This window comes from Gobius niger (genome assembly GCF_951799975.1).
Source record: "Gobius niger genome assembly, chromosome: 14".
Taxonomy (NCBI): domain Eukaryota; kingdom Metazoa; phylum Chordata; class Actinopteri; order Gobiiformes; family Gobiidae; genus Gobius; species Gobius niger.
Window position 1 is genome coordinate 804,023 of NC_136865.1, and position 24,880 is coordinate 828,902.

Here is a 24,880-nt window from a genome sequence, read left to right on the forward strand (position 1 = left end):
GAGAAATTTGCATTGCAGCTTGATGAGTCCACTGATATTAGCGGGCATGCTCAACTCTTGGCCAATGTGTGCTTTGTGGATGGAGACGCAATCAAAGAAAACTTCCTTTTTTGCAAGGCATTGCCAGAAAAAACAACAGGAGAGGAAATTTTTTGGGTCACATCAGAATATCTTGAACAAGGAGGACTTAAGTGGGAAAACTGCACAAGTGTCTGCACTGATGGAGCTGCAGCCATGGTCGGGCGCACAAAAGGCTTTGTAAGCAGAGTGAAGGAAAGAAACCCAGATGTGATTGTTACGCACTGTTTTTTACACCGTGAGGCCCTCGTAGCAAAAACTTTACCAGCAGACCTAGTTCCTGTGTTGGATGATGTTGTGCGCATGGTGAACTTTGTTAAGTCACGACCCATGAAAAGTCGCATATTCGCATCTTTGTGTGAGGAAATGGGAGCGGAGGTCCGGTGGTTGTCGCGCGGCAAGGTCTTGGCCCGTGTGTATGAGCTGCGGGAGGAACTTAAAGTGTTTCTGTTAAATGAGAGGTCCGATTACGCAAAGATGCTTGCAAGTGATGAGTGGTGTGCTAGGCTGGCATACCTGGCAGATATTTTTCATCATCTGAATGAACTGAACACACGAATGCAAGGCCGAAATGAAAACCTGCTTACAAGTACGGATAAAATAAATGGATTCCGTTCAAAGATGCAACTCTGGCAGGAACATGTGGAAAGTGGCAATCTTGAAATGTTCACACTCACCAAGCAATGGCAAACCGTTAACACTGCAGCACTGTGTGAGATAATAGTTAAACATTTAAAAACTCTTGAGGAGAGGATGTCATTTTATTTTTCTTCAGCCTCCACTGAATGCCTTGACTGGGTTAGGGACCCATACAGCTCAGCATCAGTTGGTGGAAATGACATGAGTTTACAGGAGCAGGAGGAACTAACTGAACTGAGACAAAACCGCAGTTTAAAGCTAAGCTTTGCTGATCTGACTTTGGACAGTTTTTGGTTGGCAACTGCTAAGGAGTTCCCCATTCTGGCAAACAAAGCTATTTTGACATTGCTCCCATTTTCCACAACATATCTGTGTGAGGTGAGCTTTTCAAGCCTGACTGCTATAAAAGCTAAAAACAGAGAGAGACTGAGAGCTGTTGAGGGAGAGCTTCGTGTGTGTCTTTCTTCGATTCCTGCCAGGATATCAGCTCTGTGTTCATCCAAACAGGCCCAGGTTTCACACTGAGTGAGTTGAAATATTAAATTTGATTATAAAATACTTTTTCTTTGTGTTCATTTGATTCTTATTCAAGAAAGTTTTATAAGAACAACTTTATATTGTGAATATAGGCTGCAGAGTTTCATTTTTAAACATATTTTGTTGGTGGTGTGCCTCGTAATCTTTTCAATGAAAAAAGTGTGCCTTGGCTCAAAAAAGGTTGAAAAACACTGATTTAAGTCACCTCACGAATGAGCAACAAGCATAAGTATACAAAATGCTTCGTGAAGAATCGGGTGCCTTTGCTGAGGACAGTACAGACATTGGATGCAAACCAACACTGCAAATGTTGATCAATCTGACTAATAACATCCCTGTTCAGAGATCCTACTCGTCAATACCAAACCACTTTTTAAAGAAGTAAAGGACTACATACAATAACTGCTGTTGAAAGGGTGGATAGTAAAATCGAAGTCCCCATACGCTGCTCCAGTGTACAGTATGTGTCAGAAAAAAAGATGGCAGCTTACGCTTATATATTGATTATAGGCTTCTCAATAAAAAGACTGTTCCAGATCGACATCCACTGCCCAGAATACAAGACCTGACAGACACTCTTGGCGGTTATGCCTGGTTCAGCATCCTAGACCAGGGAAAGGCATACCACCAGGGTTTTGTTGCCGAGGGGTCCCGCCAGTTTACTGCCTTCATCACTCCCTGGGGCTTACGCCCAGCTCACATTAAATCTGGTTAAGGTCCGATACGGCCTCCGCGAACTTAGAAAGTCATTAAAACCAATGTTGCAGACTCACACTGCTCCGCGAAGTCCGGGTCCGGCTACCGAGGACGTCTGAGGACATCACATCCGGTGAGTGTATTCTGTTTTGACGCTCGTTGTGAGCAAGTTGAACATTAGCTCTCTCTGTTACTATTGTTAATCCACGTATTAAACGTAGCTTTAGAGTCCACTCTAGCTTGTTATAGATCTAATTTGACCCATTATCTCCGCGGACCCAATTCTCCGCTTGAACCAACACTTCTGCGTGGATTAAATCCCTTCTCTCTCTTCTCCGTAACGTGGTAGCTCGCTGGCTAGCTTAGCCCGCTAGCCTAGCCATGGCTGCCCCATCCACTTCTGCCTCTTTAGTGCTGTTCTGCTCAGTTTGCCGTATGTCGAGTCAGAACCCTGCCTCTTTCAAAGACGATAGGAGTAGTTGCGTTAGGTGTAGTGTAGTGGCAGCTTTGGAGGCCAGGGTGTCCGAGTTAGAGGAGCGGCTGTCCGGAGTTTTGGTGAAGGCTATCGTTAGCTACAGTCAGATAGCGACAGGGACCGTAGCCGCACCTTGCCGTACTGGAGAGTCTAAGGACGGGGGACGCCCACGCCGCTCATCGCTACCTTTGGACATTATATTTGCCTGGATTCACCTGAACTTTTAATTGTTGAAGAATTATGAAGAAGTGAAGAAGTGGACAACACAGGAGAAGGAGTGAAAAACTCCTTACTCTACATTGTCATATTTATTGCTGTGTTTTATTGCCTTGATGTTTGTTGCAGCCCTTTGAGGCGACTTCTGTTGTGATATTGGGCTATACAAAACAAAAAAAACCATTAAACCGAGGCCATCTGGCGGCCTTCCGGCGTCAAACGGAAAGAATCTGCAAGAAGTCTATTTTTGCCGGAGGCCGGAGCCCCAGCGGATCAAGCTGACAGAAAAACACGAGCCAAGCAGGAAGTCAGGTCTCGTGAGGAAAGAAGGTGTATTTCAAAATAAAATAGGCCTGCTCGCTACTTATTTGGTCTCGTTTACCACCTGTACACGAGCGTAACATTGTAAATGTAAACATTTCTCCATTACCAGTGACACGGGGGCAGTAGTGTGTTAACGCCTCCACTTCACTGGGGAGAGTCGTTGTACTCGCAAATGTGGCTTTAGTTTACAAAAACTACCTATATACGGGGCTAATCGTAAACTCGCACCAAGCGGGCAACCCTCGCGCACTTCTGTTCTCGCGAGTGCCATTTCTGTGCCTGGTGCAGTGTCTGGTGGACTCACTGTGAGTGGTAGTTTGGGGCAAACCCAGACTGGATCAGGACCAAACCCGGACCGTAGTTAATGTGAGCCTGGGGTTATACGAATGGGTCTGTATCCCATTCGGGCAGACAAATGCCTCTGCAGCGTTCCAACGGAGTATGGAGGAGATGCTTGGCCCCCTCCAAGATGAATGTTGCCTTCCTTATTTGGACAATATACTGCGCCATGCAAAAACTTTCGATGAACATGTTGAGTGTCTCAGAAAAGTGCTGCGTGCCCCACAACAACATGGGGTAAAACTAAGACCAGAAAAGTGTGAACTGTTCAGGAATGAAGTGAGGTACGTGAGCACGATTGTGTCCGCTGAAGGAGTCAAAATAGACCCACGTGACCTCTATGACACCAAAGACTGTGGGAGATTTGAGGAAACTAGCAGGATTACAGGGGTACTACCGCTCTTACATACAGGACTTTTCCAAAATAGCCAGGCCAATCTATGAACTGCTTCAGATAAAGCCAGGTACCGTCCAGAGTCCCACTTGTAAGAAAAGTAGTAAGCGACCACAGTTACACTCGAGAGAGGCTGTCACATGGACACTTATACATCAGGAAGCCCGAGAACAGTTAGGTTCTCTCCTCACTAGCCCTCCTGTACTAGCCTACACTCACTTTAATTTGCCTTTCACACTGCACACAGACGCTTCAGACAAGGGCTTAGGAGCTGTCCTTTACCAGAGTCAGAATGGCAAGTTGCGTGTCGTAGGTTATGGCTCACGGACTTTGACACAAGCTGAACGTAACTACCATTTACATAGTGGGAAGTTAGAGTTTCTGGCCTTGAATTTCTGGACTATTTGTATTATGCGCCCCATTTCACCATTTAAATCGACAACAACCCTCTGACTTACGTCATGAGCATAGCAAAACTTAATGCGGTTGGACACAGATGGGTTGCGGAACTCTCAGACTTTAGGTTTGACATAAGATACAGACCCGGTAAAACGAACATCAACGCAGACACACTCTCGCGTTTACCACTAGACATTGAGAATGTGTGTGAGTGTACTGAGACTTTTTCAGATGAAGCTGTTCGAGCTGCATGGGATGGGAGCCAGGCCACCTAGCAGAAGGACATCGCTTGGGTCGCCGCCGTCAACGCTACTGCCCCAGACTCCCACCAGCCACTCCCTGCCAACCTGCGGAGCATCAGTCACAGTGACCTGGTTAAAGCTCAGCGGGAAGATTCTGCCATCAGTCAAGTCATCAGACTGAAAGAATCAGAGACATAGCTGACAGAGGAGGTACGTAAAACAGTGAGTGGAGCAGCACAGAAACTGCTACATGAATGGACTAAGTTGCACCTGGAAAACTTCCTGAAAAATACAGAAGTCTAGCCTTGCAGAAGTTACATGTTGGTGGGCCATGTTGGTGCCGAAAGAGTGCTCCATCTTCCCAGGGAAAGAATCTATTGGCCCTTTATGGCAAAAGAAGTTGAGACATATGTCACCCAGAAAAGCCCTTGCATCATCAAAGAAACCTGTGACACATGTCCGAGCTCCTATGGGTAGTATAACAACAAGTTCCTCCCTAAAGCTCGTGTGTATTGACTATTTACACCTAGAGACTAGTCATGGAGGGTATGAGTACATACTAGTGGCTATCAATCACTTCACTAGATATGCTCAGGCCTATCCCACAAAGAACAAAAGTGGACGCACAGCAGCTGAATGCATTTTCCAGAATTTCATTCCCCGGTTTGGGTATCCCAAAAAACTACACCACGACCAGTACCGTGAATTCGAAAATGAACTGTTTAAGACCCGCAAAGTAATCCAGCAGAGCGGCTCAATCGAACCATTCTCCAAATGTTACGGACACTGACAGACACTGAAAAGCTGCAGTAGAAAGACCACCTCCCACACATTGTACATGTGTACAACTGTACACGCCATGAGGCAGCTGGATACTCGCCCTTTTTCCTGCTCTATGGCCGTAATCCCCACCTGCCCGTGGATCTGTTGTTGTCTGTCTGGTTTAGCTGAGGAAGGAGAAACATACTCACCTAAAGGATATGCAGAGAAATGGGCCGAGTGCATATCAGGCATACCGCATTGCTAGTGAAAAGTTCCCCCCATTGCTAGTAAAAAGTCTAGTGCAAGAGGAAAAGTGACATACAGTATTACAAGAAAGTAAAAGGTGTTGTACTACAGCCAAGAGACCGAGTCTTAGTCCGTAATCTCAGTCAACATGGAGGGCCCGGCAAGCTGAGATCCTATTGGGAAAAGATTATTTACTTAGTGAAAGAGCAGCTTGGCCAAAACTCAGTGTATGTTGTTCCTCCTGAGAGCGGAGAAAAGAAACAAGAACAGACTAAAAGCAGTGACACTCTGGAAGCGACTCAGATGAAGAAAGCTGCGTTAGTTGAGGATACCTGCTGAAAGAACTGTGCGAAGACAAAACAGTGATGAGCAGACCTCATGCCAGCCAAGTACAGCACTAGGACGCATCAGAGAATGTACAAATGGACTAAACAGACACCTCCCTGTGAGACTACCAGAGAGGACACACCAGCTGCACTCCCACACTCACCTGATGGAGAAGAGACTGAGGATTTACCCTCTGCAACTCACATGCGTGAGGAGGTGTCGGAGGAAGAAGGTGGTAATGAACATCCTGCACTCGCCATGCCTGAGGAAGAGGGACCTGAGGACAACTCAGTATCTGACCAAGAACAGAGACTATCTACTCCCCCGGTAAAACACACAGAGGTTTGAAGGTCTGCACGAGATAGAAGATCACGTCACGTGTTTACGTATGAGACATTAGGTCATCCTTCAGCGCATACACAGGGAACAGTTAATTTATTTAATGGAAAACTACAATACTTACCTGTTTCTCAGAACACCTATCCAGTTATGACCTACATGCCACCTATGTATACGCCATACTCATACTTACCTGGTACTTACACACCATCAGTTGCCTATTCGCCTTATACTTACCAGACACCTGTATACACACAACCTGGGGTGCTTGTTTCATAGACTTATGATACTTAAAAGACATTTTGTAAAAAAAAAAAAAAAGTTAATATGTTTTGGTTATGAGGAAATATGGACTGAGGTAATGTAATATTTTGATTTATGTCGGGAGCCATCTTTTCTTTGGTCAGGGAGCGTGTGACGTCCACTATGTGTGGCCACATAGTTTTATTTTATTATAGTAATTTCATAAATTAGAGTAAGGTTTGGGTATTGGATAAGTAAGGTAGTATCGATGCCTACCACTAGAGGGCAGGTTTAGAGCGTTCACTCCTGCTTCTCGTCAGTCGGCAAGCAGAGAGCCTGGACGCAACATCAATATTTGACTCCCTTCTCTTTCTCTCTTTATTTCAGTTCAGTTTCCCAATCCTTCCCTATTTACATAAAAATAAACTGTTTGCGGGGATCGCACCGGCCAGTACCTGCAGCAGTAGCTGTATTAATACCAGTAGTAGTAGTAGTTATAGCAATAGTAGTAGTAGAAGTAGTAATAGTAGTAGCCGTATTAGTAGTAGAAGTTGTAGCAGTAGTTATAGCAGTAGTAGCAGTATTAATAGTAGTAGTAGTAGTAGTTATAGCAGTAGTAGCAGTAGTAGTAGTAGATATAGTAGTAATAGTTATAGCAATAGTAGTAGTAGTAGAAGTAGTAATAGTAGCAGTCATATTAGTAGTAGTAATAGTAGTTGTTGCAGCAGTAGTAGTAGTAGTAGTAGTAGTAGTTATAGCAGTAGTTGTAGTGGTGGTAATTGTTATAGCAGTAGTAGTGGTGGTAATAGTTATAGCAGTAGTAGTGGTAGTTATAGCAGAAGTAGCGGTAGTAGTTATAGTAGCAGTAGTCGTAGTTATAACAGTAGTAGTAGTGGTGGTAGTTATAGCAGTAGTAGAAGTGGTAGTTATAGCAGTAGCAGTAGTTATAGCAGTTGTAGTAGTAGTAGCGGTAGTAGTTATAGCAATAGTAGTAGTAGCAGTAGTAGTACTATATAACTATTAATTGTAGTATCTTACCATCTGGTTCGCAGCTCCTCCCGTCGCTCTTCAGTCTGAAGCCGCGTAAACAGGAGCAGCTGAAGCTGAAGTCAGAGGCCGTGCACAGCTGTTCACAGGAGGCGGGGCCAGAAGTGCGACAGGCAGGCGGAGCTAAGAGGAGGACAGGGTTAGGATTAAACCAGAGGCCCTCCCTCCTGTAGAGCGCCCTCTTGTGGACTGACCTTTGAGTTGCGGCGCTGAGTCCGGCTCGTTGTCCAGTCCCAGTTCACATGTCACTCCGTGAAAGGGGGCGGGGCATTTGCAGTGGAACCCACCCAACAGGTCAGTGCAGTTCCCTCCGTTACCACAGGGGGCAGACTCACACTGGTTCCCATCGTAATACTGCGCCCAGAACTTGGCCTAGACCGGGATCAGACTCAGACTGTTAATACGGCAAAATCGGTCCATATGGATGTTTTTTCAGAGATAAGATAAGATCATCCTTTATTGATCTCACGACAAAAAAATTCACTTGTTACATTCGGCATTCAATAAGATCACTCAGGTTGTGCAAAATAGAATGGAAATGTGCAAACAGTTAAATAGTAGAAAAAAGAGGTATCTTATGTACAATAAGTAAAAGCAAAATCCCCGGGGGCGGAATTATAACAATAACGAAACAAGAATGAATAAAAATAGAATAAAAATGAGAACAGACTATTAAAAGTAGAATATCGAGGTGCAAAGTTTACATTCCTAGTGCAGGTTCTCAGTAAGTGACGCTGGTACCGGGAATATTGCACGTGGTTTTTCAAAGGGGTTATTGCACATGTTACTTTGCGGTCTTATTGTACAGTCTGACAGCAGTCGGGATGAAGGTCTTGCGGTAGCGCTCCTTCTCACACTGAGGGTGTCTCAGTCTTCCACTGAAAGAGCTGCTCAGCTCCTCTACAGTCCCGTGCAGTGGGTGGGAGGTGTTGTCCATGGTGGAGGTGAGCTTGGCTAACACCCTCCTGTCCCTCACCTCCTCCTGACCAGCTTGTTCAGTCTGTTCTTGTCCCGCTCTGTGCTGCCCGGGGCCCAGCACACTATGTCTTTGTATCTTTATTTAGTAGAAAACTATATTCACAATACAATCATTTGTTAAAGTATTTTTTGAATAACTGGTAAAGGTTTACAGCTTTAAAAGAGGACCACATATGGTCTATTCCAGAGATGTCGTCTGTATCCATCAGAGCATTACTACGACGACAGTGCCAGGATCAGAGTGTTACTCCGGTAAAAGAGTAAGGATCAGAATGTTACTATGACGACAGAGTAGGGATCAGAGCATTACTACGACGACAGTGCCAGGATCAGAGTGTTACTCCGGTAAAGGAGTAAGGATCAGAGTGTCACTACTACGACAGAGTAGGGATCAGAGCATTACTACGACGACAGTGCCAGGATCAGAGTGTTACTCCGGTAAAAGAGTAAGGATCAGAGTGTCACTACTACGACAGAGTAGGGATCAGAGCATTACTACAACGACAGGGTAGGGATCAGAGCATTACTACGACGACAGGGTAGGGATCAGAGCATTACTACGACGACAGAGTAGGGATCAGAGCATTACTACGACGACAGAGTAGGGATCAGAGCATTACTACGACGACAGGGTAGGGATCAGAGCATTACTACGACGACAGAGTAGGGATCAGAGCATTACTACGACGACAGGGTAGGGATCAGAGCATTACTACGACGACAGAGTAGGGATCAGAGCATTACTACGACGACAGGGTAAGGATCAGAGCATTACTACGACGACAGGGTAGGGATCAGAGCATTACTACGACGACAGAGTAGGGATCAGAGCATTACTACGACGACAGGGTAAGGATCAGAGCATTACTACGACGACAGGGTAAGGATCAGAGCATTACTACGACGACAGGGTAAGGATCAGAGCATTACTACTACGACAGAGTAAGGATCAGAGCATTACTACGACGACAGGGTAGGGATCAAGGCATTACTACTACGACAGAGTAGGGATCAGAGCGTTACTCCGGTAAAGGAGCAAAGGCCTATTCATACTCCACGTCTTGCTGACGCATCAGCTCAGAAGAACTTTGTTCGGCAGGGCTGCAAGAACTTTGCCTGTGATTGGCTGGATTTTTAGTGGGCGGGGTTATTTTGGCGGAGGCGGGAAGCGAGAATCTAATGTTTACATCCTAACACAGGTGCGGAAAACGGAGACAACATGGATAGTTTTGAGGCACCACTCGCGGCAGTAAAATACTTTGCTGAAGGATTACAAGGACACGCAAAGGGCAAAGAGGTCCTGGGGAGAAACACACGGACGTTTTGGGCGAGGACGAAGAGGAAACAGAAGAGCCTGGCACTACCTGCGTGAAAGAGGCGAGTGATGAAGAAAAAGGTGGTTCAGGCTCGTGGACAGAGGGAGACCAAGCTTATAGACCTTAGACCCTTCATCAAACACCGGGAAACATCACCAACATGTTCAGTGAAGGTTCTTGGATGGACAAAACCTGAACTGAGGCTACACAGACGTCAAACAACATGGTTTTACCGAGTGACACAGAGGTAAGCTTTCAACGTTAACGCTAACGTTTTCTAACATAATAAACCAGCGGGAGATGTGGCTAAGCATGAAGTCAATCTTCAAAATGTCTGCAATACCGTGACTGATATGTTTTATAATAGTTTGAAGTCAAATGGCTCTTTTTATTTCGGTCATTCCTTGTTTGTTTTGGCTGTGGAAAAAGGGGGCGTGGCAGTTCGGCAGAAACACGTCTTGTGGAGTATGAAATGTCAGAGCTCAGACAAACTTTGTTCTCGTTCTTTTTGACTCAAGAACAAGAACAAAGTTCTTGCGTCTTGTGGAGTATGAAGAGGCCTTAAGGATCAGAGCGTTACTATGACGACAGGGTAGGGATCAGAGTGTTACTACTACAGCAGAGTAGGGATCAGAGCGTTACTACGACGACAGGGTAGGGATCAGAGCGTTACTACAACGACAGAGTAGGGATCAGAGCGTTACTATGACGGCAGAGTAGGGATCAGAGCGTTACTACTACGGCAGAGTAGGGATCAGAGCGCTACTACAACGACAGGGTAGGGATCAGAGCGTTACTACAACGACAGGGTAGGGATCAGAGCGTTACTACTACGACAGAGTAGGGATCAGAGCGTTCCTACTACGACAGAGTAGGGATCAGAGCGTTACTACAACGACAGAGTAGGGATCAGAGCGTTACTACGACGACAGAGTAGGGATCAGAGCGTTACTACTACGGCAGAGTAGGGATCAGAACGTTACTATGACGGCAGAGTAGGGATCAGAGCGTTACTACGACGGCAGAGTAGGGATCAGAGCGTTACTACAATGACAGAGTAGGGATCAGAGCGTTACTACTACGGCAGAGTAGGGATCAGAGCGTTACTACAACGACAGAGTAGGGATCAGAGCGTTACTACAACGACATTTAGATAGTTAATGTGTAATTAATGATTAGATCATGTTATTTACCGTCAGGTGGTGGTCCTCAAACACCTCTCGCGCCTCCTCGTAGTTGCACACCTCCTCCACACACTCTCGCTCCAGGTTTCCCTGAAGAATTTCCTCCAGGAGAAAGGAGTTTGCTCGTTTGGATCTCAGGAACAAACCAGGAGCTGCAAACCAACAATTCTGCGTTTGACTCTTCGAAAAAGTCCGTTCAGACACCTTGGACCCGAGGCCTAAATTCCTTCTGCCACGATAGAGCTGCATTATAAACGTAGCATTTGTGAAAGAAACGTGGACTGGAAAGAAAGCACATTTTAACAACCGTTTGTAGCATTTGTAAATTATCTGGCTTTTTTTGTACTAAAATATATAAAAAACACTCTAACCCAGGAATCAAACCAGGGTTAACTTCATCAACTAAAATATTCTGTTGTCATTTTAGTCAGGGATATTTGTATGACTTAAAGTAAATTAAAAGATGTTTATGAGACTAAAACTGTGTCAAAACAAGAATGAAAAGAAGAGACTAAAATCATCTGAAGTTCGCTGACGGTTTAAAGTGCCTCATCTTTAAGTTCTCCGCCAAAGGAACAGCTATGAGCTTTGTTCATGAAGCACATTAAATATTATTATGACAAATTTTAACTTAAGTGTTATAAAGTATCTAAACTGACACTGATCAAACTCAAACTATGACAGTGGGTGTAAGGGCTAACCACTCTGCCCCCAGTCCCGGAGCCTTGAGCGGACCCTGGACCTCGCTTTGTAAGGGGTCAGATTCAGATGCTTGACAGCACAGTCAGCTCCGCCCCTTGTTTACAGAATGAATCAGGACGAGCTTTACCCAAAGACTGGACTTATTTAAACATTTAAACAATAAAATGAAATATCTTTCTAACTGTGAAGGTTATTCCAGTAAATAAACGTAAAGGTGGAAGTTTCTCACCACGGTTTATTCCAGAAATATGAAGCACACAAAACGTCAGCAGCAGAGACGAGAGACCGACCCTCAGCGCCATGACGACCAAAGCTGTCAGTCACCGGAGACCCACCCCTTGTCAGTCAGCAAAACCCCGCCCCCAGCTCTTGTCAAACCCCACCTCCTGCTGGAAGAACCCGCCCCCTGCTGTTGTCAAACTCCGTCCCCTGCTGGAAGAACCCACCCCCTGCTGTTATCAAACCCTGCCCTCTGCTGGAAGAACCCGCCCCCTGCTGTTATCAAACCCCGCCCTCTGCTTGAAGAACCCGCCCCCTGCTGGAAGAACCCGGCCCCTGCTGCTATCAAACCCCGCCCCCTGCTGGAAGAACCCGGCCCCTGCTGCTATCAAACCCCGCCCCCTGCTGTAAGAACCCGCGCCCTGCTGTTATCAAACCCCGCCCTCTGCTGGAAGAACCCGCCCCCTGCTCTTATCAAACCCTGAGCAAAATGCAAACATGTTTGATTGATTTTGTGTCCTTTGCTGTTTCTTACCTTGGTAATACTTTATTTTACACCACCCTTGATACATTCTACTTGCCAAATTTAGTACAATGTAATGGGATTTGTAACAAAGTGTAGTAACTTGTACCTAAGGGTTAGATACACAATGAAATAATGTGTATTAGTACTTGGCAGGTACACAATGTAATAAGACATGAGACCCTAACTCTAACCCTGACCTTCATAAGTGCCAACCCTGAAGGTCGTATGTCTTATTACATTATGTACCTCCAAAGTACTAATACACATTATTCTGTTGTCTATGTACTACATAGATACAAGTTACTACAGCTTGTTACAAAGCAGATTACATAATCTACTACTAAAGTTTGTTAGGTACAATGTATCAAGGTAGTGTAAAATAAAGTGTTACCTTTTTATCGTTATCAAAATACTATTTTAATTTTCTATCAATTTCTATGTATTTTGTTATTACTATATTAAAGCAGTACTAAGTAACTTGTTTACCATAATAAATCCGTTTCCTAGTCCCTCTGGGTGTAATACAAGTGTTAATGGGTTGATTATGTAAATGGCGTGACACCCCCTGGTGTCTCTGGCCAGGAAACCACAATTGCAACTTCGCTGCGTATGGGTCGGAGGCCCCAATACACACTAATAGAATCATGAAGAAGCTAAGAAAGCTAACTGCGGGCTAGTGTCACTTAAACAGTATCTACAGCCAAGTTTGAGTGAAAAAAATGATCTTCCCTCTCTCCCTTTGTCTTTTCTGTCAGCGTAGTATTTACTCTCACAGACAATTAAAGAGCAAAACACTGCAACATGCTATGACGCCTGCAATGGTACTGATGGCCTCTAGGGGCATGAGTTAATTTATTTTTTTCAAAATTATATTAATTTATTTTAGTGTTTAAAATTTCTATTGAGTATTTAGTATTTATTATATTATCAGTATATTATGTATATGTTCTATTATTATTTATTATTATTATCATCATCATTTTATTCATATTATTATTTCTTAATTATTTAATGTTTTTTTTATTATTATGTTTTTTTTAATGACAGTATTATATATGTAATTTTTATTATTTAATGATTCATTTATTTTTATTCCCCTGTTTCCTGCAGGGGGGGGGCTTTTATTTGTGATAAAACAAAGCATATAAATGTCTTTTTGGTGACTTCCTGTCTCTGTTTCACTCTGACTCTGTTCAAATATTTAGTGTTTGCTCATATCTAGAGTCTGTGACGTCTCCAACACTCGCTGTCACAGCATCGTGTTTTAGAATCCACTCACAGAACAAGCTCTAAACCATCATCATTTCTGTCTATATTTAGTAATAAAATATTATAAATCTCTGTCCTATTCAGGTCACAGCTCGCTTCACGGGGAAGAAGGTGTTCTTTTCCGTTACTGTCTGATCTTTTATTTGTTTTTCTCCGTGGTCTGGTCTGAGCCGGACTTTGGAATATTGCACAAACGCGTCGATATTCGCTGTTTACAGACAAACTCAAACACAGCTTTCCCGTAAACTCTGACTTCATCTGGACTTTTCCAACACCCGACAGCAGGAGCAAAAACAGGCATAAAATGGCCGCCGTGGGAGAGACAACATGGAGGAGGAACGGATTTGGACAGGACTTTATTTAAACAGAAAAACAAAAGCTTCTTAAAGGTATTAACGGTAAAAGATGGTGAAGCCTCTGGTCCCGGGCCGGTCCTGTTCTCGCTGAGGGCCACTCCCTCTGGTCCCGGGCGGGTATTGGTCTTCCAGGGGAGAGCTGCGCCTCTTCCTCTTGAGCTGATCCTGGTTCTGGTCCGGTCTCTTTGGGATTAAGACCTGGATGCCGTCACGGATCCAGCCAATGTACTTAGAGACCTGACGGGACAAACTGCTTTGTGAAACAGGAAAGAGCTCTGCATCCGGCCCCAAAGAAGGAAACAACTCCTAGACCCAAAACGGTGCAATAGGAACCCTTCTGCACCAACTATTTTGAAGTTGTGCGATCTTTGAGCTTCAAAATTGGGCTAAAGTCGTGTCTAAAATCGCATGGTGTTTGCCTAGCTTTTGACCCAGAAGTAGAGCGATGACATCATCACTTAATAATAATAATCATGCATTGGTTTTATATTGCGATTTTCTGTACAGTCAAAGACGCTTTATTCATTAACTTGGTGGTGATAAGTTGGGGTCTGCCCTGGGATAGACTGATGGAAGCTTGGCGTTCAGTCAGCCCCTCCCACCACCAACCACTCGCTACAGTCACGCAGGCTTCCTTGCTGCTTCCAAACTCTCCATCCAAGTACCAGCCGGGCCCTTGGAGATCTGACAGGATCAGGTGGAGCAAATGCGGAGCGAAGGCAGAGCATTCAGTAAAATTCATTATACGGTCAGTAGATTATGGATCACAGACAAACTCTGTGATGTCATCGTTTTAGTAAAAGTTGTGACGCCTTAACAACGGAGCCATGTAAATCTCCATGGAAAGCCATGTAAATTAGATCTTTCCACTCGGGGACCAAAATACCGAGTTTGTCTGGATAATAGGTTGGATTGATCAAATATTTTAGCATAGTATTTTAATAGTATAAAGGTTTAGTCTTGAGCTTGACTTCGTGTGGACAGGGCCTCTATCTTTGACGCATTATATGTGTGTAGACCTGGCCCCCTGTGTAGGCCCTGCCCACCCATGTGTATACTACTCCCCGCTGTGTACACTCCTCCCCCCCTCTGTCAACCCCACCCACCTGTGTATAGACTCCGAACTTGCCCTTGCGGGCGCAGCCCTCTCCCCAGGAGACGATGCCGGTGACGAAGTAAGTTCCCCTGTAGCGGGTGACATGGGGTCCGCCCGAGTCGCCCTGGCAGGCGTCGCGCCCGCCCTCCTCGTACCCGGCGCAGAACATCCTCGTGGAGATACGGAACTGTGTGGACTCCATACACTGCGCCCGCTCCACATACGGCATGGCCAACCGCTGCAGCACTGAGGACGGACGTGAGAACTCGCCCAGACGCCCGAACCCAGACACCAGGCCGTCAGGCTCCTTCATCAGCACCTGCAGGAGCAGAGGGTAGCGGTTACACCTGGGGCGGTTGCAATAACTCGCCCAGATGCCTAAACCCAGAACCCGGGTTGGGTTAGGCCAGTGATTCACTCCCATTCACACGACTGCTTGCTTGAACTTTTCAGTACCCCAGAAACGGATCCCATGTCAAGTAAAACTCATCCACTTTCCCTTTTAATTATTATTTTTTGTTTCGTAACATCATGTAGCAAATAAAAATAGGTTGGAGGGTTTTTCTTATTCCAATTTAGTAATCCGTTTTCTTGACTGAAATACATTTGAAAAACGGTTTCTGCTTGTTAATAAGATTAGCTGTTTCTGGGGGTACTTCAAAACGTGCAAGCACCGGGTCAGGATGCAACAGTATTCCACAAACATCAGGTATCAATTAAAACATGTTTAGTCCTGTAAGCTGTTATGTTAGGACAGTTCCAAAAAGTGTGTGCTCATGAAGCTTCACAATCTGTGTTCATCCCAGGGAACATTTTGGAAAGCTGTTCTTTGGAAAGACTGAAGACTGAGATGCAGTGATATTTATTCCAATGTCCTTTTGTCAAGCTTCTTTTAGGTGATCAAGTGAAGGCATGTATTCCATATCTGACAGTTTTCTGCACATGTACTTCTTTTGAGATCCAAATAATATTGCTTATGACCTGACCATCGGACCAGACGAGGCTGTGGGCCCCCCTTTATGTTGGGAACCAGTAGGTTAGGCGTAACGCAGAGGTGTTTTTTTTTTTTTTTTTTTCATGAATACCAAGCAATACACACTGTTTAACTGTTCTTACTTCTTGATATATTGTTGATATGAACATGGAGTTGGATCTGTATTTCATGAAATGCTTGATTATGGTGGTTATTTCATAATGACCAACATTGCAATGTAATTTGGGTTGTTTGTAAATTAATTGGACATTGGATCCTATATTCGAAACAATATATTCATTAATTCATCATTGCCTGAATTAACAGTGTGAAGTATTTCATCATGAAGCATCATGACCTCACATGTATTCATGCACCCTTATTATAATGTGTAAAGGAAACACTGGTTTAGTCAGAATGAAATATGCAGTAGCACCAAAAACTAAGAAGTCCAAATATGAGGACCTACAAGCTCTGAAGGCTGTACTACCTCATGACTACCATTCATTCTATGATAGATCACCGCACCATGTAACTTAAACAACTGCTTATACAATGGTATACTGAAAGTGTTAGTTAAAGAGTTTCATTGTTTTATGAAGCAAGATTGAAGTATTTTTACCTGGTTGCTTACAAAACTGATGCTAGTCTGGATCTTCCAATGTTCAGGGTTTAAAGCTGACTTAAGTGATGTCTTTCTAAAACATTTTCATCTGCAGGTGGAGTAGTGAACCCGCTGTGCTCCACCACCACCCTCCGCCCCTCACCTGGCATTCCCCCATCACCCACGCCCCTCACTCCCCTCCACACAATAGTGTGGAGGGGAGTGAATGCTCTGATTGCATTCAATGGGCCAGATCTTGTGTTGATCGAGTGTGCAGACGGTGGGGATTTTGTGGTGCCGCCCCTTCCCATGCTTTCCCCAGAATAACAATAACATGCACAATGCAGCGCGCACTGTTTAATAAAGATGAAAGAAATAAAAGTGTCCCTCCGGTGCTTCAGCCACTCGCTGCAGATCCAAGATGAGCGGGCGGGACAGAGAGGCAGCAGCCTTGGCGTTGAACATCGTTTGAATGCGCAAACTCAATTGTACAGGATTTAATTGATCAGAAACGGGCACATTGGCTACGGAGGAGTTGCAGAGTTATGCAGTAGTTACAAGAAAACTCTAGCTTATTGTAACATTTGAACTACAGCTGCAGGATTCTTGGAGCGGCTGAATTAAAAAAAAAAAAGTTTGCTCTGGGTCCCGTTTGTGAAATGCGCTTCTTTCTTTTGGACTGAGCTGTACACGAGGAGCAACAATGTAAAAGGAAACATGAGGCTTATTACAACGACCATCCATCAGGAGGTAAACACTGACACACCATGGAAACGACTCCTTAAAACACAGATTAGACCTGGTGTTGTGGCACTTGAAGGCACGTGTGGTTTATTTATGGAAAACTGTTTAGTTTTGGTGTTAGGGGTGTGCACGTTGAGCTACTGTATCAAAGTAAACCCGTGCGTAACCGACCCTCAAACAGACTTTTCAAGGTAATTTCGCTTTTGTTTTCAATTTGACGTGGATTCTGAGGGAGAAGACGAGGCAGCGCGATGTAAAGAGGAACATAATGTGAAGGTTGCCACAGAAGAGCAGCTCCGAGTTTGTAATGAACCACGCCTCAGTCGGCCTCTTTTTCTTAGATTACGGCCTCTCCCTTGTGGCGCAGTCTTTAGCGCAAAACCTGCGCCACATGCAAGATCACGCGTGTGCCACGCTGCGTTTAGAGTTGCGCACGGACTGAGCCAGTCACAAGATCTGATCCAATGAGATATGGAAATCTCATTAATCTGTGTGAAACACACATTTATCAGCCTAAATAAGATATGTAGCAAAGTAAACATTTTCAGAGATTTATTTGCTAACGGTTGCAACGTCTTCTGCTTCAAACATTACGATTTCTTGTTCACATGTTTACATGGTGCGGGGGCATGTGGGGGTGAGGCGTGTGTTGGGGGTGTGCTGTGAGGTGAGGGAGGGGCGACACCGGTCTCCCCTCCTTGCTATTTGCGAGTGTGGCGCACATGGTTGCGCATCCAGTGGCACTTGATGGGAATGCAACGTATCGAGTAGCTTTAGAATTCTCAAGTAACACTTTCTTTTTTTTTTTTTCTTTCATGTGGCCTTAATGCAAATGTTTCTACTGCAGTAATGCAATTTACATGAGTTCTACTGTTAATCACAATACTAAAAACAATGAAGCATTGCATTGCAACACTCTTGCCGGCCCTCCAGACACTCCTCCTTTCTGTTCAAATGAAGAACCGTCTGGACAGCTCCTCGCAGCCTATCATTTAACGATTTTACCCACATCGGTCCAATCACGTACCGAGAGGCGGGACTTCATTCCCCCAAGAGGCGGAAGCCGTCACCACACACAAGGTTTTCTTCTGCTCTTTCGTCTGTTTTAAAGGTTCTGTATCCTGCTATTTTAGCCATCCCAAAGTAAAGTATAGGCATTCATATGATATGTTGTACCTCTTCCGCTATGGAATGCCCATGCATTATTAGCAGTAAAATAAGTAAGGATTAAACAACGAGGAGCCGTGAATGCTGCTCCCAGACTATATGTCTTTGACATATCTATGAAAAAGCATGTAGTTTGGCAGGCCAGGCAAGCAACATTCTGTAGTTGAAAGTGTATTTTTGTTTGTATGGAATTTATTTACATGAGCCAACCTATTTTTATACTTAGTAAGACTTTTTTTTATTTACAACACAGTTTTGCTATTTTATTTTGAATATGCTTGGATATCTTTAACAAAGACCATATTATAATATAATAAAATTTTGTTTCCTGAAAAAAGTGTTTTTTAGATACAGTATTTGTTTGCCTTGATAGTCTGTGTAATTCACATAGTGAAAAAAACAATAAAATATACCGTGGGTTGCAGAAGGATCTGTACCCCTTTATCGTTTTTACATTTTGCCACCAGTGCTTGATTTGTAAATTTGTTTTTTTCAGGAACACATTTGGTCTAAGGTGATGGATTGGGGAAACAGGCCAAAACATTTGCTGGAACACTCATTAAACACCATTATATCAGATACAATTTTTGCCGGATCCTCCTATATATTTCCCGGATCCTTTACCATGAAAAAAATGTAATTGGGGGAATGTGTTCCCCCAAACGGGGAATCAAATTAAGCACTGTTTGCCACGCATATGCTCCACAAACGTACAGGGGGCAAAAAAGTATTTTGTCAGTTCCCCATAGACTTCTTATTGGAGTGGAAATCTCATACCGTCCCATCCCTCAGTCAGGGTTGGGTCAGTACATTCTAGGCGAAGTCCCTTGTGGGCAGACAGAGTCATGGCTGGATCAGGGTTAGGGTTGAGTCAGTACCTTCTCTGCGAAGTCCCGCGTGGGCAGACAGGCTGGGAGGATGTAGCGGCTGAAGCTGATGGGCGTGCGGAGCTTAATGAGAGCGATGTCGTTGTGGTAAGTCTCGGATCTGTATTTCTGATGGATCAGAACCTTCTCCACTTGACGCACCAGCTCGTTCCCGTGCTTTACCTGCGTGTCGAACTCTCCTGGACGATCGAGAGCACACACACAATAAATCAGCTGTTTACAAACCAGAGACTGGATATAAACCCAGGCTCACCCAGGACCACGTAGATGTGCCGTGATTGGTTCATGCAGTGGGCGGCGGTCAGAACGATGAAGTCGTTCAGAATAGTTCCCCCACAAAAGCCTCGGTGCTCCTCGTTCAGCAGCAGCGCCTGGAGAGAGGGTGGGGTCAGAGGGCGGGATCAGAGGGCAGGGCGGGGTCAGGTCCTGGTCTAGTCCGGATCCAGTACCTGCCAGGGACACTCTCCTGGAGGACAGTCTTCTCCGTTGACAATGCGGGTCCATGAAGCCATCTGAGACATGATCTTCTCCTCCTGGACGAGGTCCAGACCCAGGTCCAGGTCTGAGATGGTGATGAGGGATGAGTTCTCGGCTGAGTCCAGACTTTGGACGTGGCTGGTCATGTTATGGGTCTTGTTGCCCCAGACCCCGCCCTGGTTTAGATTCAGGTCCTCTTCCTGGTCCTGGTCCTGGGTCAGGTTGAGGGTCTGGTTGCGGTCGTAGACGAACACAGTCCTGGTGTAGTCCGTGACGACAACTCCACATTTAAATGGCTCTGAACAAACAAAACGACAGAAAACATGACACATTCCTCCGTGTTTGGATCGAATGTAGGCCAGGGTACAATACCAATACCTGAACAATATTTGTTTTCTAGAATCAAAGAAATGTGGGACAAATGTGTAAAATATTTGTAATTAAAAATGAATAAAAATTAGGAGGAAAAAATGGGAAAACAACAACAAAGAAAATTGGAGAAAGAAAAATTGGGCAAAAGTGGTGGGAAATTATAAAAGAAGAAATGTGTGAAAATGGGGAAAACAATGGGGAAAAACCAAGGGGACAATGGTGTAAAAAAAATGTGGCAAACATTTATTTGAGCTGAAACCCAGTCACTTCCTTTAATCCTGTCCGGGATCAACATCAAAACTTAGATAGAAAGATATAATGTTTTCAGGTCCTGCTTTTGATACTTCTATTTCTTCAATACCAGTAGAACCAAAACTTTATTTCCAATTCCAGACTGGTTGGGTTTAATGGTGCCCAGTGTCGACAGAAGAAGATTTATTTATACATTTTCACTGTGGTTTATTTTCTCGGCTGGTACTTGGTTTGGATCAGACCTGAGAGTGGGCGGAACATGACCCAGAAGTGGGCGGGGCCTAACCCAGTAGTGGACGGGGGTTTACCTGTGGACTCGCACGACTCTTGGTCCGGTTTGAGGAAGTAACCGTCGGCACAGGAGCAGTGCACGCTGCCGCGCTCCACGTTACAGAAATGCTCACAGCCGCCATTTTGGTTCTCACACAGCTCCGGGATCACTGGAACCATGGAAACGGACATTAATCAGAACCCAAACAGAACCCAGAGGTGAGCTAACGGTCTGGTACCGATTTCGCAGCTGGAGCCCTGGAAGCCCGTTTTGCAGAAACAGGTGAATCCTCCCACGGTGTCTTTGCAGATTCCCTGGTTCAGACACGGCGCCGACTCACAGGCGTCTCCATCTGAACCAGGACAAGGACCAGAACCGGGTCAGGACCAGGACAAGGACCAGAATCAAGTCAGGTTTAGAGTTAGGAATAGGGATATATCGATAGGTTGCGTTCACGCTCCAGAATGTGATGATGTCATAACCTCAGGTGGGGCTAATACAACTCTATGGGCAGTTTTGGCAGAAATCTCCAGAACGAAAATGTCCAAATGTTTTCCCTAATCATTATTTGACAGTGATTAGATTAAAAATCTAGCCACATTATGTTTATGGCTGAAAGTCCTTTCTACTGACCAACATCACGTCCATGTTTATGAATATTGTCAGCACTTTTGGACACCTTTATGAGGAAATAATTGGACATTAGTTTATATGTCCTGACAGAAAGACATTGAATTTTGAGACAGTTTTTGTTTCATGTGGATTCTCCCAGTAATGACTAATATGTATGCCAAAAAAAAACAATAATCTGCAGTTTGCCAGTTACCCTCATGGAATATTCCCTCCACCTCAATATTAAACTATCGGCTCTTTAGAATATTGTGATGTCAGGTGAACACAACATATATCAAACTCTGTTTTATCTCCAAACCAACTAAAATAAAATGATGTGGAATCTCTCACAAAAAGAGCATCAAATGGATAGCATGAATGTTCCTGTTTGTTCTGTTTCTATTTGTTCTGTTTGTTGCAGCAGTAGCTGGTCAAAGAAACTCACCTTTGTATTTGGCCCAGAATTCGTCCTGAAATAGAGAGAAGCCAGTTTCCCATTAAAAATTCATTTGCAAAAACAGATAAGTGCTGTTAAAAAAAGTCACCGTACACTTGAACATTTCTCTCTACAAAGTAGTTTGTGTTTCTCAGGCCTGTTTTAGTGCCATTAAAATAAAGTCACTAGGTCTTAATCAAATGTACACGACTTTAGCTTCACAAGTGTCATCTGCAGAGAACAGGCACAAATGTCCAAAACAGAGAAATCTGCTTTTGCAAATTAACGCTTTATTTTTAAACAGCCTGGACTCGACCCAGACTCGGCTCTGACTCGGTCCTGACTCGGCCTGGACTCGGCCCGTACTCAGCTCGGACTCATCCCTGACTCAGCTCAGACTCAGCTCAGACTCAGCTCAGACTCAGCTCAGACTCAGCTCAGACTCAGCTCAGACTCAGCTCAGACTCAGCTCGGACTCAGCTTGGACTGAGCCTGTACTCGGCCCTCACTCAGCCTGGACTCGGCCCGTACTCGGCCCTGACTCAGCCTGGACTCGGCCCGTACTCGGCCCTGACTCAGCCTGGACTCGGCCCGTACTCGGCCCTGACTCGGTGCAGACTCAGCCTGTAGTTCAGACTCCCTCAGACTCACAGTGCGCTCCTTGTTCTCGAAGATTTCCCGTGCCTCCTCATAGTCGCAGCGCTCCTCCTGACACTCGCGCTCCATGTTTCCCTGCTTCATCTCCTCCAGGAACGAGTTTGCTCTTCTCCGTCGGACCAGGACCTGCAGGGCATCGTCCCGGGACACGAACACCGGCCCCGGACCGGGCCCCTCACCTGGAGCCAGACCTGGGAGAGACCAGAGCAGAACCATCGTCACAACTGAACAACTCTACAGACTGACCCTGGCCCGAAACTGGACCCAGACCCGGTCCAGACTCATCTGTTCATGTAAACACCTCAGCCTCTGGAGGAGGACACACAGACCTGGTGTGGGCCCTGGTCCTCAGGTCCTCAGTGTTGGGCAAGTTATTTACTACAATAGTAATACATCCTATATTAGTAGTTATTTGGGCTGGGACAAAATATTACATTGTATTGTATCGATACTTTATCAAGTATCACAATACTTTCAGTACTTGTGTTTTCAGGCATTTTTATCATCACGTCTTTGTTTTCAGTAACAGTTACACAGCACTTTGTTATATTTTGTGTTAGCACTTAATAAATAAACAATAAATGTCATTTGGTTCAAAACTTTGGACACATGACTGTTTTCTTTTTATGCATTTTAAAGCAAACATATTACTCATAAATAACTATTTCATCGTCCCAGCCTCAGTAGTTACAGCTTTAATGTTTGTTTGTATTACATGCAGGTTTTCCCACAGGAAATGCGGTAGATTTGGTGGTGTCTGTCATGTGGTATGTATTTTGCCTGCCACTTGTCCGCGATTGTCAACGCAGAAAGTAAATAATAAATACATTTTTTTATTTTAAGTTAGTTAAGGCGGTGTCCCGCTGTTGTTTAGGCCACCCTGACATAATACTGATAAAAAATGTAGCGGAGTTTCTTTTGAGCTACTTCTAAACTGAAAATAATAATAGTGCCACCGAGCAAAAGTGCAAAGATTCCTTTACTTTTGCAATAGGTCAGCCCAACACTGCAGGACAGACCTGCTGCGGGCCCCTCAGCTCGGGGCCCCTCCAGGTTCTTGCCTACATTTGTGAACTCATAAACAGACCCTGGTCAGGTCTAAAGTCACCTCGGCCGATGAAGTTGGTGTTCCAACTTCCCTTTGGGGGCGTTTCAAATTTAAATAACTAGAACATAATGTAAACTCTAAACTCGTAAAAAGCACCGGATTATTGTGGATTAACTTTTGGTCAGTGAAACATTGATGTTTTTAGTCGCCTGCGTCGTGTTTGAGGGCCAGACCGAGGAGCTGGGTGGTCGCATTTGGCCCCCAGGCCTCAGTTTGAACTAAAGTCTCGACCAGAACCAAACCCTGGATTAGACTCACCCTGGGTCCAGACCAGGTCCAGGAGCAGCAGGAGTCCGTAGATCCGCAACATGGCTTTGTCTGAGCCTCGTCCTCCACTGGCTCCTCCCTCTGTTCTTCAGTCCTTCACTCCTCTGGCCTAAGTCCTTTAGTCCTAGCTCCTTGTCTCCTCTGTCCTCGTCTCCTCTGCCCTAGCAGCTCGTCTCTGTCCTTAAGTCCTTGTCTCCTCTGTCTTCGTCTCCTTGTGTCTTAGCTCCACGTCTCTGTCCTAAGCTCCTCGTGTCCTCTGTCCTTGCTGAGTGCCATGCGTCACTGCAGCTGCAGTCTCTGTCCCGGAGGTCACTGACCCGGATCCTGCTCCTGTTTAAAGCAGCTTTACCTGTTTGTTTTTTTTATATTCATCTGGAGTGATCCACTTTTGAAACTCAAAGAACTTCTAAGACTATGTCTGTGTCCTCTGTCTTCACTATTCCCTATGTAGTGCACTATAATGTGGTCACGCCATTATGTAGGAGTGTCCGAATGTCTGGAGAGAAGAAGTAGTAGACTCAACATTTCCCACAATGCAATCTGAAAAGTAGTGTGCAGCGATGACGGGTCAATATATTATCAATTTATCGCTCTTTATCGCAGAAGTACATTATTCCCGGAGTTTATCAAACTTATAGTAGCTGTAGTCACTCCTTTCTGCATGCCAATGCTAAAAACAGTTAGCAGTAACACTTTATTTTACACTACCCTTTACACATTGTCCTGCCAAATTAAGTACAATGTAATGTGCCTTGTCCCCTCCTGGAACCGCCACCTTAACGTGGTGGAGGGGTTTGAGCGCCCAAATGATCCTGGGAGCTCTGTTGTCGGCAGGGCAAACAGGTCCAAGGTGACGGGTCAGACAGAGAGCGGTTCAGAAGCCCCTTATGAGAGACCAACAGGCCCGGATAGAACCATGAGGCCGTCCTTCTGTGGACCCACCACCTGCAGGAGGAGCCATAAGGGCTGGTGCAATGTGATTTACAACCAAGGAATGGACAAGTGGAAGAAAATGGATGGATGGATGGATGGATGGATGGATGGATGGATGGATGGATGGATGGATGGATGGATGGATGGATGGATGGATGGATGGATGGATGG

General features: G+C 44.9%; 1 protein-coding gene across 1 annotated transcript; it reads right to left on the bottom strand.

Annotated features, from left to right (window-relative positions):
• Window positions 1–13,863: 13,863 nt before the first annotated feature.
• On the bottom strand, window positions 13,864–23,918 carry f10 (coagulation factor X). The gene is made up of 10 exons (XM_079570299.1): window positions 23,768–23,918; window positions 22,243–22,592; window positions 21,754–21,778; window positions 20,935–21,048; window positions 20,734–20,865; window positions 19,774–20,099; window positions 19,578–19,695; window positions 19,316–19,503; window positions 14,960–15,268; window positions 13,864–14,090 (listed from the first exon to the last, which is right to left on the bottom strand). The coding sequence occupies exons 1-10, from the start codon at window positions 23,817–23,819 to the stop codon at window positions 13,890–13,892; spliced, it is 1,815 nt and encodes a 604-aa protein (XP_079426425.1). The 5' UTR covers window positions 23,820–23,918; the 3' UTR covers window positions 13,864–13,889.
• Window positions 23,919–24,880: the final 962 nt, after the last annotated feature.